Source organism: Leiobunum rupestre, chromosome 4 (genome assembly GCF_980474605.1).
Source record: "Leiobunum rupestre chromosome 4, qqLeiRupe1.1.hap1, whole genome shotgun sequence".
NCBI lineage: Eukaryota > Metazoa > Arthropoda > Arachnida > Opiliones > Sclerosomatidae > Leiobunum > Leiobunum rupestre.
Genome location: NC_143387.1, coordinates 66,782,624 through 66,800,689, shown reverse-complemented (window position 1 = coordinate 66,800,689; position 18,066 = coordinate 66,782,624). Strand labels below are relative to the sequence as shown.

At 38.7% G+C, this 18,066-nt stretch overlaps 1 protein-coding gene across 2 annotated transcripts in view; it reads right to left on the bottom strand.

The window, feature by feature from the left end:
* The window catches only part of ASPP (Ankyrin-repeat, SH3-domain, and Proline-rich-region containing Protein), a 183,469-nt gene extending 165,616 nt beyond the window's left edge, over window positions 1–17,853 (bottom strand). For both annotated transcript variants that reach the window (XM_090173941.1, XM_090173942.1), the window contains exon 1: window positions 17,817–17,853. In XM_090173941.1, coding sequence (XP_090030067.1) covers window positions 17,817–17,838 — 22 coding nt within the window. In that variant the 5' untranslated portion in view covers window positions 17,839–17,853. The remainder of the gene's footprint in view (window positions 1–17,816) is intronic.
* Window positions 17,854–18,066: the final 213 nt, after the last annotated feature.

Genomic DNA, 18,066 nt, shown 5'->3' with positions numbered 1-18,066 from the left:
ACTACGATTGGAGGGTGGAGGGACGGAGGGAAAAGTGTTGGAGCGATAGTCTTCAGACGGAGGGACGTAGGGAAAAACAATACCACTACGATTGGAGGGTGGAGGGACGGAGGGAAAAGTGTTGGAGCGATAGTCTTCAGCCGGAGGGACGGAGGGAAAAACAATACCACTACGATTGGAGGGTGGAGGGACGGAGGGAAAAGTGTTGGAGCGATAGTCTTCAGACGGAGGGACGGAGGGAAAAACAATACCACTACGATTGGAGGGTGGAGGGACGGAGGGAAAAGTGTTGGAGCGATAGTCTTCAGCCGGAGGGACGGAGGGAAAAACAATACCACTACGATTGGAGGGTGGAGGGACGGAGGGAAAAGTGTTGGAGCGATAGTCTTCAGACGGAGGGACGGAGGGAAAAACAATACCACTACGATTGGAGGGTGGAGGGACGGAGGGAAAAGTGTTGGAGCGATAGTCTTCAGACGGAGGGACGTAGGGAAAAACAATACCACTACGATTGGAGGGTGGAGGGACGGAGGGAAAAGTGTTGGAGCGATAGTCTTCAGACGGAGGGACGGAGGGAAAAACAATACCACTACGATTGGAGGGTGGAGGGACGGAGGGAAAAGTGTTGGAGCGATAGTCTTCAGACGGAGGGACGGAGGGAAAAACAATACCACTACGATTGGAGGGTGGAGGGACGGAGGGAAAAGTGTTGGAGCGATAGTCTTCAGACGGAGGGACGTAGGGAAAAACAATACCACTACGATTGGAGGGTGGAGGGACGGAGGGAAAAGTGTTGGAGCGATAGTCTTCAGACGGAGGGACGTAGGGAAAAACAATACCACTACGATTGGAGGGTGGAGGGACGGAGGGAAAAGTGTTGGAGCGATAGTCTTCAGACGGAGGGACGGAGGGAAAAACAATACCACTACGATTGGAGGGTGGAGGGACGGAGGGAAAAGTGTTGGAGCGATAGTCTTCAGACGGAGGGACGGAGGGAAAAACAATACCACTACGATTGGAGGGTGGAGGGACGGAGGGAAAAGTGTTGGAGCGATAGTCTTCAGCCGGAGGGACGGAGGGAAAAACAATACCACTACGATTGGAGGGTGGAGGGACGGAGGGAAAAGTGTTGGAGCGATAGTCTTCAGACGGAGGGACGGAGGGAAAAACAATACCACTACGATTGGAGGGTGGAGGGACGGAGGGAAAAGTGTTGGAGCGATAGTCTTCAGACGGAGGGACGTAGGGAAAAACAATACCACTACGATTGGAGGGTGGAGGGACGGAGGGAAAAGTGTTGGAGCGATAGTCTTCAGACGGAGGGACGGAGGGAAAAACAATACCACTACGATTGGAGGGTGGAGGGACGGAGGGAAAAGTGTTGGAGCGATAGTCTTCAGACGGAGGGACGGAGGGAAAAACAATACCACTACGATTGGAGGGTGGAGGGACGGAGGGAAAAGTGTTGGAGCGATAGTCTTCAGACGGAGGGACGTAGGGAAAAACAATACCACTACGATTGGAGGGTGGAGGGACGGAGGGAAAAGTGTTGGAGCGATAGTCTTCAGACGGAGGGACGGAGGGAAAAACAATACCACTACGATTGGAGGGTGGAGGGACGGAGGGAAAAGTGTTGGAGCGATAGTCTTCAGACGGAGGGACGGAGGGAAAAACAATACCACTACGATTGGAGGGTGGAGGGACGGAGGGAAAAGTGTTGGAGCGATAGTCTTCAGCCGGAGGGACGGAGGGAAAAACAATACCACTACGATTGGAGGGTGGAGGGACGGAGGGAAAAGTGTTGGAGCGATAGTCTTCAGACGGAGGGACGGAGGGAAAAACAATACCACTACGATTGGAGGGTGGAGGGACGGAGGGAAAAGTGTTGGAGCGATAGTCTTCAGACGGAGGGACGTAGGGAAAAACAATACCACTACGATTGGAGGGTGGAGGGACGGAGGGAAAAGTGTTGGAGCGATAGTCTTCAGACGGAGGGACGGAGGGAAAAACAATACCACTACGATTGGAGGGTGGAGGGACGGAGGGAAAAGTGTTGGAGCGATAGTCTTCAGACGGAGGGACGGAGGGAAAAACAATACCACTACGATTGGAGGGTGGAGGGACGGAGGGAAAAGTGTTGGAGCGATAGTCTTCAGACGGAGGGACGGAGGGAAAAACAATACCACTACGATTGGAGGGTGGAGGGACGGAGGGAAAAGTGTTGGAGCGATAGTCTTCAGACGGAGGGACGGAGGGAAAAACAATACCACTACGATTGGAGGGTGGAGGGACGGAGGGAAAAGTGTTGGAGCGATAGTCTTCAGACGGAGGGACGGAGGGAAAAACAATACCACTACGATTGGAGGGTGGAGGGACGGAGGGAAAAGTGTTGGAGCGATAGTCTTCAGACGGAGGGACGGAGGGAAAAACAATACCACTACGATTGGAGGGTGGAGGGACGGAGGGAAAAGTGTTGGAGCGATAGTCTTCAGACGGAGGGACGTAGGGAAAAACAATACCACTACGATTGGAGGGTGGAGGGACGGAGGGAAAAGTGTTGGAGCGATAGTCTTCAGACGGAGGGACGGAGGGAAAAACAATACCACTACGATTGGAGGGTGGAGGGACGGAGGGAAAAGTGTTGGAGCGATAGTCTTCAGACGGAGGGACGGAGGGAAAAACAATACCACTACGATTGGAGGGTGGAGGGACGGAGGGAAAAGTGTTGGAGCGATAGTCTTCAGACGGAGGGACGGAGGGAAAAACAATACCACTACGATTGGAGGGTGGAGGGACGGAGGGAAAAGTGTTGGAGCGATAGTCTTCAGACGGAGGGACGGAGGGAAAAACAATACCACTACGATTGGAGGGTGGAGGGACGGAGGGAAAAGTGTTGGAGCGATAGTCTTCAGACGGAGGGACGGAGGGAAAAACAATACCACTACGATTGGAGGGTGGAGGGACGGAGGGAAAAGTGTTGGAGCGTTAGTCTTCAGACGGAGGGACGGAGGGAAAAACAATACCACTACGATTGGAGGGTGGAGGGACGGAGGGGAAAGTGTTGGAGCGATAATCTTCAGGCGGAGGGACGGAGGGAAAATGCTAGTGCGATACTCTTCAGGCGGAGGGAAAAAGACTGCCACTATGACTGGAGGGTAGAGGGGTGGAGGGGGAAGTGCTGGAGGTTTTTACGATTCCCTCCAGAACTCCGGAGTTTTATTCAGGACTCTCTACGTCTAAAAAATAATGTGTTTAATGAAATAACGCCTTCCTATAATACATGACATTTTATTTTATGTAATTATGGAAATGTTATCATTTTTTAGCCAATCAAACGAATTCATAAACTTGCACAAGTAACACAAAGATCATGGTTATATAGAAATATTGTACAATTATTATTTAAAATTTTAATAAAATATTATAATGATTTGTGGTTTAGTTCAGTATGTAGGAAGGTATGTATGTGCGTGTGTATGTATGTATGTTAATTGATAGGAGTATCTGCATGGTTTTAGGTAGGCGTAAGTAGAAAATTGTATGTGTTAGAACCCATTGGCTACAATAACAATTGTGAAATAACGCCTTGGGGGGGAAAGGTGATCAACATTACCCTTCGATAATCCTGGGCTCTGATTTCCGTATATCAAAAATATGGTTTATACTCGAGACATAGTTATTTTACTTACGAAATCGAATATTAAAGTGATAATTTTTCTAAGTCCATTACACTGTTTCGGTGCAATATAAACTTTAAAATAGTCAAAAAATTAACATTATGTGAAACCGTTTCAGATTTGACAAGTTTGGTGGAAAGTCTCAAATGAAACCTCAAAAATTTTGTGTAATGTTTTTTTATCAGATTTGGTTTTTTTCGTTAAAACAAAGTTACTTCTACAGAGCTACAAATTTCCTATCTACGTTTTCAGTGGTTTTATAATGATTTAGTTTTCTTTTTTAAACTCAAACTTCGTAGTCCGCAAATAAATAATGTCAATTGTAGCAGTCGTTAATCTGTGACGATGGAAGTTCTTCTAACTTCTCACTAATGCCAGGTTTAGGGTGTACAGAACAAATCTAAAGCCACTGTCACACCAGGCCGTAGAAGTCCGTTTAAGTCGGTTTCGTTGCCAGTTTTGACCAATGAAATTGAGAAAATCTCGCCTTGAAACCAGGATTCGAGCGATCGTGTGACCGTGGCTTACACTTATCTTTCGGCTACAATTATTTGAACACTAGATTCGCCTGTCTAAGCGCGCGAGATTTGTAGCTACGCCACTGCTTGATACATGTACCTTAGAACACTCTGAGTAAAATATTACTTATATTATAAATATAATATAATATAATAATAAGGTACTATATATATGGTAATAATAATACTATACAGGGTGTCTCAATTTGATAGATCAGGCCATTTTTCTCTAAAGGTGTTTATCCTAGGTTTCTGAAATTTTAAGGGTATATTTTCTTAATTTCATATTTTTCGCGGTTTTGGAAAAATTAGTTTTTCACCGGTTAGTGTCACGCAACATGTTCCAATGGAAAAGTTGTAGAGTATAAATGAAAATTTAACAATATATTTCGTTCGGTCGAAAAAGACCTATTTATCACTGGCTTGTGAGTTTAGAGGCCGTGAAAAAAACGAGTTGTACTATGAGGCAATAGCCTTTAAGAAATTGTAGGAAACATGTGCATTTCAGTTATAGGTTTTCGAAAATAAACAAAGAACAATTCGATCCAACCCTAAGTTGAAGCTGGCAGTCCTGACCATAGAAATCTCATAGGTAACTAGAATGCTGCCGTGTAACTGGCAAATGGGCCAAACGCCGTGGCAGACGATAGCCAGATCTCAGCCAATCAGAGCTCAAAGAGTGGTTCTGCCAAGAATTTAATGTAACCAGAGAGAATGACGTCACCTATCTCCCGCTATAGTAGCGGATCCAAGGAGGATTATTATCCTCCTTGGCGGAACCACTCTATGGCCTCTCATTGGCTGAAGATTCAAGGCGAACTGGCGTCAAGCTCGGCCGTAGGCGGCAGCATTCTAGTTACCTATGAGATTTCTATGGTCCTGACGCTCTCTCGAGAAGAGGCGACGTAGTAGGCAAGGATGGTGTTTTCAATGGCGATGTCCTGGAGAGCACGACCACGAAACCTCGGATTGATATTACCCCAGTTGTAGAAAAAAACAAAAAATAAGCGTAAATTTGGGCAACAAATCTTCGTTTTAGGATCTTACTCGTAACCACGTTGAAATGGAAGACGCATTTTTTTTTGTCTACTTTGTCTAACTAGGTGTTGGACGTAATCATTTTCTTTAACAATTACTTTTGGCAGATCTGAATATTCAGTACATAACTTAAAGCGTAAGTTCCCTACAATAAATGTACATGTATGTTGTGATTAGTAACGATTGTCTACGTTAATGGCTCTGCCTCCTAGTACAACTTGTTTCGGAGATGGGAGTGCATAGAGCGGAGGGATACATTTATGCTTTGGAGGGCCGACGGAGTAAATTGTTTCATACAGAGGGTGGAGGGAAAACATTTTCACAAACACCCTATCCCATTCTCTCCGGATCTTGAAGTTTATCTCCGGAATCTTGCATACCTCTGGCGGGACGTAAACCGGAAGATATTTTCACTCCGGAGTGTGGAGGGATAAAGCGGGGACGAGGCAGTTATGTTTCGGAGATTGGAGGGAATACAGCGGAGTGGGACATTTATGCCGTGGAGGGCTAACGGAGTTAATTTTTTCACTCCGGAGGGCTGACGAAAGAGGGTAGAGGGAAAAATGTGTACCTCCACGTTCCCTCCGGCTCACTCCGATATTGAAGGTTTTCTCCGGAGTTTTGCCCATGTATGCTTTAAAGGGGAGTATATAGAGGACTTTTCGCTTCGTCGTTGTCTGTTCTAGGAATATGGAGTCCTATAACCGTACTCGAAATCAATGTTAAGTGAGACATCTAAAGCGGTCGGAATTTCACATTAATAAACATCCGAGTAACTTCATTATCTGCTCAATAGATGGCCTTAGCCCTCTTGCGTTTTTTGAAGGCGCGATTTTCAAATAAGAGTACACACGGATAAATATCTCACAAATAACGGACTTTGCACTCAAGCTCGCGCGAAAAAATCAACGTGCTCATTTTAGACCCCGACGCGCCACCGACGCTGATTTTTTTTTTCAACGCCGCCGCCGATTTTAAAATTTAGACGGCGCGCCACCGCCGCCGACGTTTATTTTCCAGCGCGACGCTGATTAATTCTGTCTAAAATGCTGCCACGCGCTTTTTGCGGTTTCCAACGAAAATCTTGTTCTTTCTCCAACCCGTCTGTGTGTTTCGTGCACTCGCCTCGCAGCTTGGACGCTATATAGCGCCATGCTCGCAGTCGCTGCCTCGCTAGGCTCGCTTGTCTACCCCATCGTCTGCAAAAGTTGAAGCAGGGTCTCCCGGTTGCACTCACAAGGAGACTACCCGAGGTGTAAGTTGTAACCAATGAGGTAGAATAAAAAGAGATCCAAATCCACCTTCCAGGACCTACCGTTTCGCGGGACAGTATTTGTTGAGTTGGAGAGTTAGGCCTAGTAAATGAACTGAATCAAATCGTGTTGGCGCCATCGATCGTGTTATTGGAAAACTAAACCTTAACATATTTTTCTAAACTGTCTGCTTATAGAAACAGATGGCGCCAACACGATTGGAAAAAGTTGAAAATTAAGCCTAATTCTCCGACTCAAATAAAACGTGTCCCGCGAATCCCATATTTGTTTGGATCTCTAATTATTCTACCTCATTGGGTGTAACACACCGATTTGGTTCAAACTCGGGGGTTAAGTATGCCTTAATGAATCATGACAATTCCCAAAAGTTTCAACGGGCATAATTTTTGCCATGCCAACCGAAAAGGTTTTTGACAACATCAAATGGAAAATTCCTTACCAAAAAAACCATGGGATTTTTAAAAATTCCTCTTGGAAAATTTTACAAAAAAATTTAAATTTCTTAAAATGCAAAAACTAGAAAAAATTAACAAAATTGACGAAAAAAAATAAAAATTTTCAAATTTTTTCAATTTGATGAAAAAGTAAAAATGCAAATTATTTGATAGAATTTATCTCACTCTATCAATTTGATAAACACAATTGATTTTTATCACATTTTAATTCAACGCCGCCGCCGCAACAAAATCGGCGTACGCCGTTCGCGCCGCCGCCACCAACTAAAATTGACCGGCTCGCCACCGCCGATCAAAATTTCGCGGCGTCGGGTTCTAGTTCATTTCATTAATTTGCCGTTTTATGTTCAATCGTTAGTCCTTAGTTGTAAAATCGTTTTGAACAGGGTTGCCACAAACTTTATGATGACGGTGGTTGAGGTACTTTCGTCACGTTGATACTTTAGATTCAATTTTTAATTGGAAAAATATTTTTATGAAAATACAAAATTTTTTGAAAGCCCTTACGAGCTCTTACTTCACATTAGTGGCAGTCAATAAATTAACCTACATGTAACTCCTAATTTAATAATATTTCACATAGATCACTTTATCTAGCAAACTATATTTCCAGCGGAGGCCGAACAATCCCCGCCTTTGGTAGTTGTCGAAGGTAACATTGACTTAAGGCCGGAATCCATACCTCTACTTGGAATGCTTATCGCGGCAGATGTTCGTCTCGATGTGGCTGACGGTTTTTTTGACGTCACTACGTTAACTTAACAAACAACAATGTGAGAGGGGAGCGCGCGCAAAGGGGATTTTTTCATTCGTGGGCGGGGCCAAAGCCGTCAGAGTGATCTTACCATACGCGATACGCCAGGATAAGCATTCCATGTAGGGGTATCGATTCCTGTTTCAGGTTAAACTTAAAAGCCGAATTTTATAATTATATTAATATTCAATTATAATGAAGAGTTAGATTAATATTAAATTACAATGAAGAGTTATATTAATATTAAATTATAATGAAGAGTTAGATTAATATTAAATTATAATGAAGAGTTAGCTTAATATTAAATTACAATGAAGAGTTATATTAATATTAAATTATAATGAAGAGTTAGATTAATATTAAATTATAATGAAGAGTTATATTAATATTAAATTATAATGAAAATTTAAATTAATATTAAATTATAATGAAGAGTTAAATAATATTGAATTATTATGAAGAGTTAAATTAATATCAAATTAAAATTAAGAGTTAATTATCATTAAAGCTAAATTAAGAAATCAATTGATAATAAAGGTAATTTAAGAAATCAATTAAAAATAAAAAGTTCAATTAATAATTAAATTAATATTAATCCCAAAGGGAGAATTAAATTAATATTAAATCAAAATGAAGAATTAAATTAATACTAATTAAAAATGAAGAGTTAAATTTATATTAATTCAAAATGAAGAATTAAATTTATATTAATTCAAAATGAAGAATTAAATTTATATTAATTCAAAATGAAGAATTAAATTTATATTAATTCAAATGAAGAATTAAATTTATATTAATTCAAAATGAAGAATTAAATTTATATTAATTCAAAATGAAGAATTAAATTTATATTAATTCAAAATGAAGAATTAAATTAATATTAAACGAATTAAATTTAATTCATATTAAAGCATTATTACAGCACGCTTTTCCCTCCACGTGAGGTTTCACGAATGTAGCGGCAGCCTATATCTTGCCTTTGGTCAGCTTGTTGAGGTGGTGTCCGCGCGTCTGGTCCCAGGAAGCGAGTTCCTCCTCGTCCAGCGGGCCAGCCATCATACGAGGACAGCGCCGCAGTTTGTCGGCGACTGGTCTGAATAATGGAAGACAGACTGTGGCTAAATGCTATTAGCTCTCCCCGAAACCCCCGATCGCCAACATCTTTTATTTATCAAACCTTCCATACATTCTACGTCTTCCCATCGTTCGAAATTTCCCAACTTTCATTTTTTCCTTCCTCTTACACCGCGTTAATTGAACCGCTTTGCTTTCGAATAAAAAGGAATGGAGTGCCACTTCATTCCCAGTTCTCACTTTGCCAATTTAATTGGCGATTTTTTCTTTGCTAGCTAACTATTTCTGTATACTCGGCTTAAGAACTACTTTCGAAGGGTTCTTATTCACGATTCTTATTACATGTACTTTTATCATAAATAACATACGACGCACTTGGTTAATTATCTAAAGAATCTCAATTACATTTAATTTTATCTAAAGTATGGCAAACTTGGTTAATTATATTAAGAATCCCAATTACATCTATTATTATCTTAAGCATGGCAAACTTGGTTAATTAAATTAAGAATCCCAATTACATTTAATTTTATCGTAAGTATGACACACTTGGTTGATTATTTTAAGAATCCCAATTACATCTATTACTATCTTAAGTAGGACAAACTTGGTTAATTATATTAAGTATCCCAATTACATTTAATTTTATCGTAAGTATGACACTTTTGGTTCATTATATTAAGAATCCCAATTACATCTATTATTATCTTAGATATGGCAAACTTGGTTAATTATATTAAGAATCCCAATTACATTTAACTTTATCATAAGTAACGGAAATGTCATAAGTATGACACATTGGTTAATTATTAAGGATCCCAATTATGTATATAATTTTATCAAAAATAACGTAATATTTTAATACAACTTGGTTAACTATTTTACTTATGATAGTTCCCAATTACATTTAACTTTATGAAAAGTAACGTAATATATTTAATTGTGCCTCTTAGTTTATTTGTTTTCTTATTAGGATTTGTAATTATAATTAATTTTATTATAAGTAACGTACTTATCGTTAGTATGACATCCTTCACAGAACAAACAACGTTTAGGTTTTCAACACAAAATAAATAAATACACATGTTTAAGAAGTGTACACATCATTTTCTGTTTAAATTTGAAACACCTAAGTGTTGAATTTTTAAACAGATAAAAGGTAAACACAATAGTGGCAAGAGAAGAGCACAAAATGCATTTAATATTTAAACAGAACGTCAGCTAATCGACAACATAACTATAGTGTTTAAAAAAAGCTATTGGTGTTTAATTGCCACCAGGTGTTTACCAAATAAACGTGTTTCGCGCTTCTTCTCAAGGCTATAAGCGCGCGAACTTATTTAAGAGTTCCTCATGCACTTAATAAAACCAGTGCACGTGTAATTCTGAAATTGGCAAGTGCTTAGTTTCATCAAAAGTGACATAATTACATGTGCCTAAAGTGATCTACAAGTGATTAGTGATCCAATTTTGCTGCGCACCTTCGATGCTCCAAAGGCTTAACTTTAGTGATGTATAATTGAACATTTTATTTGCAGTGTAAACACTTTTATGCTTTAACGCATTTATCAACTAAACACTTGGCACTTTAACGCGTTTATCAGCTAAACACTTTGATGCTTTAACGCGTATATCAGCTAAACACTTTGATGCTTTAACGCGTTTATCAGCTAAACACTTGGCGCTTTAACGCGTTTATAAGTTAAACGCTTGGCGCTTAAACGCGTTAAAACTTAATCATTTGGCGATTAAATGCGTTTATAATTTAAACATTTAGCGCCTAAACGTTGTTTTTTCTGTGTTGGTAAATTACCCTTCTGCGTTGAGTTTGCAAGTTCTCTCCCCGCTGGTTTAAGGGGTTTTCCCTCGAGCTCTTCGGTTTCCCCTTCCATTAAAACTTGACGGGGTTAAAGGGAATAGAACCTCCAACACGTTCTTTTTGGAAGACCCTATCAATTTCCTTTAATTAACTTCACAATCAGCGGACAATATCGGAACCCTCGGAGGGCGACAGAAATACCAGAGGTTATATTCCCTTTAACGGTAATAGTTAGTGTAGGGAGCTGTTGGTTCGCGTGGCATGAAGGGCTTGCCACCACCCTCCTACGCATTGTAACCCGGCCACCTGAATGGCTTTAAAAGTCGCTTGATGACCTAGGCCTAAGGTGGTGCCTTGGGTATTAGCATAGCTAGCTGATTATTTATTTTACTTATTTAGAATCTCAATTATATTTTATTTTATCATAAATAACGTAATATACTTAAGCACGACACACTTGGCGAATTATTTTTACTATGTCCTTTCTTCATATAGTCGAAATGACGTGAAACGATTTCGAGATACCTAGACGCAAGGTCCGTCGAGAAAAATACACCTATACTCGGTTTCGGATTCATAAACAATACTTCCGCTAATATAATCTCATCCGGTCGCATTGTTACGCTTAGAGGCCAAGGCTCAGCGAAATTTAAAAAGCTTTGAAAAAGTCTTACTGGAGGAAAATAATGTTGAATTATTGAGTAGGTATATAAAAATGGATTTCTAAAAACACTCGCTCGGTTTCGAGAGGTAACCTTTTCTGATTTGTTTATCTTCATAATTGCTTTCTTCTTTGTGGACTATGGAGAGGCCTTTCGACTGAATTTAAAATGCCATAGGGAAACGCCAGTTATTTAAAATTGACGTTCTTAAGCGCGAGCTCTGCAGGCTATGATTTTAGTTTGATTTAATCGATAGAATATGGCCCATACAAAAAATAACAAAGGGGAAATACGAACGTCTAAAAGTGTCTGTATTTTGCTTATAAAAAACTATAACCTGTTGGAAAAGTCAATCGCCTTCGGCAGTGGGTTCCCAAACTGTGTGACTTGGAACCCTAGTGTTCCGCTATAGTGGTTTCATGGGTTTCGCTAAAATATTTTGAAAAATTTCGTTCGCATTTCTAAATTTGGGGGAGGGGGATGGTGCTAACACTCTGAACGGTCAAGATTAGTACCGCATTATTTACAGTTATAGTGCAATGCATAACGCGTTCCAGCCCCAACTTGGATGAGCTCTTTGAAATTTGCATTTTTGCAATATTATTCATGGGTAAATTGTCGCAGGTACGACTTTTTTTAATTATAATTTTCATCATAATTTTTTAAATATAATTTCGTTTCATAAGCAATGAATTGATCAACAAACACAGATACTTAAATATCTAAAATCTCACTTTGGCGTTTATGAGCGACAGCGGTATTCCCCTTGTGCTTTTGCCGCCATCTTGGAAAATGGCGGCTAGAAAGGAAAAAAACGCCTGCAACTTTGGGCAGCCGAGTTTAAGAAAAGTGTTAATAAAATAATGAGAAGACACCGACCAGTAATTAAATTAAAAAAAACCGATTTGATTTTAGTGAAGAAAGCCTTCAGTCTTTCACTTAAGATAAACATGAGAAATATTTCTTTTAGAAAATAAACTAAATTGCTTTAAGTGATATTTTGTAATGATCTCGCGTTTTAAAGAAAGTCTGAACGAAAAGCATTTGCTGTATATTTTTCATTTATTAAATGTTAATGATATTGCTTAAGAATGATTAATTAAAATTTCCATTCGTATTCATTTAGAGAGTTTCCAGTTTGCGGAGCTTAAATAATTCCAAACAGATCTTTAAATCGATCCCCATTTTGCGCAATGTGCAACAGATCATAGTAGATGTTCGTTGTTTACTGAATTCTTATTCCAACAATCCTGATTTATATGCCTTGATAAGACAAACTTAGAATTTTCATGAAAGAAAACGTATCCTAGCTGGAATTGATTTGACTGTTCTCTGAAAACCGTAAACAATCTCTCAACTGCGACTGATTTGGGCAGTCCATCCATTTCTATTTGATATTCCTGCAAATACTGTAAGAACCAATCCATAGATAAAATAACTTCGTATATAGATAGGAAACTTCATGTTGTAGAAGTGACGCCAGAATTTTGGCCGACATCTGGTGGCGGCACCCGAATAATATTATTTGGATAAGCTCGCACAACTCGAAGTACGTGCTAGAACCCTGGTGTAACGCAATCCCAATTGCAAGGCTTGAGCGAGCTATATGTAAGTACATTTTCTTGAACTGAGAGCAAATTTAAATAAATAGCACTAAAGAAATAGCATTCAGTAAAGATTTCAAGTTTGTTTTAAACGCTATTTCTGGTATATTTGAAGACATTTACCTTGCAAAATACGTTTATTCCCAAAACTCCGACCTCAAATTTCTCAATACGTTCTACGCTCTTGAGAACACAGCCAACTGGCGCAGTCACTAGATGTCAGGGCAATCTCGTGAGAGTCAGTTTGCCCCATTGAAGTTTCCTATCTATATACGAAGTTATTTTATCTATGAACCAATCCTTTTGCGTTGAGTTTGCAAATTCTTTCCCCATAGGTTAAAGGTCTTCCGTTTTCCCTTTAGATAAAAACTGGATGAGGTTAACAATAATAGTTAGTGTATGGAGCTGTTGGCTCACGTGGCACGAATGGCTTGCCATCACCCTCCTACGCAATTTCACCCGGACACCTTTAAAAGTTGCTAGCTGACTTGGGTCTACGGTAGTGCCTCGGGTGTTTTGCCTAGCTGATTATTATAGGAAGGATCCTTCAATCCACTAAATAACCATAAATTTAATTCGAATTAATCAAATTAATTCCAAAAAACTAAATGTTTGCCCAAAAAAATTAAATCTTTTAAATTTATAGAGTTGATACCGTCAAAATCTTTTTTAAATAATATTGATTAATTACGACTCAAGTCAATGAATTTTTATTCTAGAGCATATTCTGAACTCTAATTCTACGGTGGCGTTCACCGAACTCAAATTCTAGAGCGTTTGCCAATACTTCACTAAATACTTGCGTAACTAGACCTGCCCCCATGCTAGAGTATGAGTTCAGATAAATTTGGGTTAGGAACTGTATGAAGAAGGAAAATTTAGGTTAGGAACTGTATGGAAAGGGTAAATTTGGGTTAGGAACTGTATGAAAAGGGTAAATTTAGGTTAGGAACTGTATGGAAAGGGTAAATTTGGGTTAAGAACTGTATGGAAAAGGTAAATTTGGGTTAGGGACTGTATGGGAAGGATAAATTCGGGTTAGGGACTGTATGGAAAGGATAAATTTTAGTTAGGAACTGTATGGAAAAGGTAAATTTGGGTTAAGAACTGTATGGAAAAGGTAAATTTGGGTTAAGAACAGTATGGAAAAGGTAAATTTGGGTTAAGAACTGTATGGAAAAGGTAAATTTGGGTTAATAGCAGTATGGAAAGGATAAATTCGGGTTAGGGACTGTATGGGAAGGATGAATTCGGGTTAGGGACTGTATGGAAAGGATAAATTCGGGTTAGGGACTGTATGGGAAGGATAAATTGGGGTTAGGGACTGTATTGAAAGAATAAATTTTAGTTAGGGAGTGTATGGAAAAGGTAAATTTGGGTTAAGAACAGTATGGAAAAGGTAAATTTGGGTTAAAAACTGTATGGAAAAGGTAAATTCGGGTTAGGAACAGTATGGAAAGGATAAATTCGGGTTAGGAACTGTATGGAAAGGATAAATTTGGGTTACGAACTTAATGGAAAAGGGATTGGACAGAAAAGGTAATTTTGAGGTAGGGAACGAATGGAAAAGGTAATTTTGGGTCAGGGAATGGATATAAAAGGTAAAGTAAGGGTAGATATGAATAGAAAGGAAATTTTTAGTTCGGAAATGGGGAATGGATTTTTCATCAGTTCTCAATATTTTGAATCGGGAATGGGGATTTCGGAAACGGTAAGGAGTATTCGAAAAGTTTATGTCAAATGATTGAAGATAAATTAATCAACGAAAATGGGATGGGAATGTATTTTTTTTTCAACGGGAATGGGTGGGAATGGTAACGTTTCTTTTTCAAGTACAACTCTCTAACGCTAAATACTTTATTTCCAAAATTCTAATTTTGCTGGAATAATACGTCAGCTGGAACGTCAAATTAATCACATGTGATTAAAATGGCATCCCTCTTTGGGTTTAAGTTTCTAGCGTCCTTACTCATTTGATTGCCCGTCCAGGACATTTGGAAAAAGTGCATTAACCAAAGGTCATGTTGTGGGCGTCTTTGACTTCACTAATTGATTCTTTCTGTTACTTATTTAAGTTATGTTGGCTTAAAAGATGCGAAGCCACCGACGGTTGCAATTTAAGAAAAAAGTGTTTGTGAAAACCGTACTTTCAATATAACTAAAATTGCTCTGCTCCAGCAAGATACGCCTTCAGGGTGCTACAAGTCTTTTATTACTAAGACAAACATTATTGATAAACGTTAGGTTTAGTAGTAAAATCTTGTACTTTCTACTTCTTAAATTGTTCGGTTGACAATTTTTCTTAATAGTATTTTCAGCTAGGCTAGTACCCTTGGCACCAACTTAGGCCCAAGTCATCTAGCGACTTATAATGCCTTAAATCAGTAGGTCGGGTTACAACGCGTAGGTTGGTGGTGGAAAGCCCTTCATGCCACGAGAGCCAACAGCTCCCTACACTCACTATTACCGTTAACCTCAACAAAACCTTTAGCCAGTGGGAAGAGAACTTGCAAACTCAACGCGGAAGGTGTTTATCGGAGTTTTCACCAAGTGCCACAAGTTGGGATCGATCGAGGCTGCTTTTGCCGCGAGGCGAAAGTGTTAGCCACTTCGCCACCCCACCTATTTACTCTATTGGATACTACATCGTAAACTATTCGTTGAAATCCGAGCGTTTTGGTGGTTTGGCGTTAAAACCTTTACATTACCGATCGAAAATAGAAGCAAACGCGTCTGATTGTTCTGATATGTAAATTCGTCTGTGCAGGAACTTCCCTTTGCCTGCCGTCGAATTATTTTGGTCCGTTGGCAAAATGAGGTCCTGTTCTCATTTCGAAGGTTTTGGTGACCTTTTTTTTTAAGAACTATATTTTCAAGATAAATTCAAAAAACATTTCGCCAATGACTCGGAAACAATTGTGTAGAGTTGGAAAAATGAAGGCAGCTTTTTTCGTCCATTCAACCTACTTTGGTACACCCTTTTTCTAATGGAACAATATAACACTTTACAATAATTGTTTGTCGGATCATTTGCGAAATTTTTTTGATTAATTTCCGAATAGTGTGTTTGTGATTAATTCTGATATTAGAATATTTAATTAAACCAATGATGTATTTCTTTATACTTTGGGATAATAACTGTGTCGAGGGGCATGAGAGGGGGGAATAAAAAACGTCACTGAAGTGAGCTTAAATGGCTTCTGATTTAATTTGTTTTTTTTTGGGGGGGGGGATCGATGGAGCTTAAATTTCGAGCTAATAATAGTCTAAAATAGTAATTATCTACTAAAGTTCATAGGATGTTTTTTTTTCAAAATTTCCCAAAAAGCATCACTTCCATATACATTGTAAATTTCGACGTGTAAAATTCCGAAGTTTCCACTTTGACTGAGCATAGCTATATGGAATAAATTTAGAAACAAATCTTTTAGTTTGTACCAAAAGTTTTAAATATTTTTCCAATTTAAGAATTTATCTTTCCTCGAATCCAAGCGAAGTTTCGGATAAAACTAAATTATTTCCGAAAATTAAAATAAAAGTAATGAAATCAAAGTGCACTTTGAAATTAAATATTTATTTAGAAAATGAGGTTTGGATCTCAAAGAGAATTTGGAATGCACCCTTTCGAAAGAACGGGTTGCAAAATAAACGAACACTTTTAAGAAGAGTCGCGAAAACTATTTACTGACGATTGCAAATTTTGGAAATTAAAAATTAAGCGGCAAATTGGCGACTCACGGAGAAAGCTTAACAGGGAACTTTCCCCTTTCAGAGATGGAAGATACTGAGAGAGAGAGAGAGAGAGAGAGGGAAATAAACGATGGGGATAACATATGCAAGTTACTAAACGCGGATCAGCTTACCCGTTTTAATTTACATATTATTGTTTTAATATTTTTTAAATTTACTAATCGCACGGTCGAATATTATTGTTATATGAAAATCAAAACAAACTGTGGAATTTAATACTCGAATTTTGACAAGGTTTTCGCCTAAGATAAATAGTATTTAAATATAATAGATAAATAGGAATTTAAAGTGTATTGCTAGTCTAAAACAAACAAGCCACAAGTAACAAATCTATATGCACGAGTCAAGATTTTTGCAAAACATTGTTGACCAAACCCAAGCCGAGAGAATGAAGAAAATATTTCCTCAACGTGTTGGCCACGCAAACGCTCTTGTTGTTTGAGTAACCGAGGCTTAAATCCAAATATTTAAATCTAATAATTTACGGACACATCAATATGAAATACGATTAAGTCGGAATATTTTCCACGGAAAATGACCGAGACCTTTTTTCCGGAAAATGTTCTGTATTTTTCCGAAAAAAATAAAAAAGGTTTCATTCCATGATAAGTCTAATATATTGTTTGAAAATTTAAATAAAGTGGCATTTTCACCTCATTTTTTCGAATCTAAAAGTAAAACTAAACCTCTAGACTAGTTTAAACTGATTAGCAATGTAACACTATTAAAGTTTTGTAATATGTTTACTGATATAAGACATTTTATATCGATAAAAAGTTAAAAACATTAAAAACCCTTAAAAAGTAATTTATGTTTCAAGTTTTTATTTTTCCGATTTGCGAAAAATTTTCTGGAAATTTTTCCGCATTTTATTTTTTCGGAAAATTAACAACACTAATTTAAATTAACATATTTTGAAGTAGAATAGGCATTTTTTAAGAACTAGGAGTAAATTTCTTCGCAGGTTAAAGTGTTTGTCGTGTAGCAACGTGTGTTGCTAACTCAAATTGAAAACTAAGGTTTTTAGGGTTTTATACGGATGATGGAAAATAGCGATATATAGATATTCCTATTTTTACCCCACTTCCGGTACTTTTGACTCTGTTGCAAAGAGCCGTGCACAACCCCTTTAAAAAGTACATCAAACAGTTTCAAAACACACGACAAAACAACAAAAAAATGACATCTTACCACAATACGCTTCTGCCAACATCTGAATCCTGATCACGATGCCTCGCAAAATATTGCGACGATAAAATTAAGACTTCAATAAGTTTTAAAATGTTCGCTCCGTATATAGGCTTTTTTTTCTTGTCCCCAGAAACGAAAGCCAGACAGAAAAGCGCGCGCTGCAGGGGTAAGCCGTTCGCTCCTGACGCCCGCCAACTGGAGAGTGTTCCGCGGTGAAGCTCGCCTCCGAGAAAGCGAGATCCGAAATGCC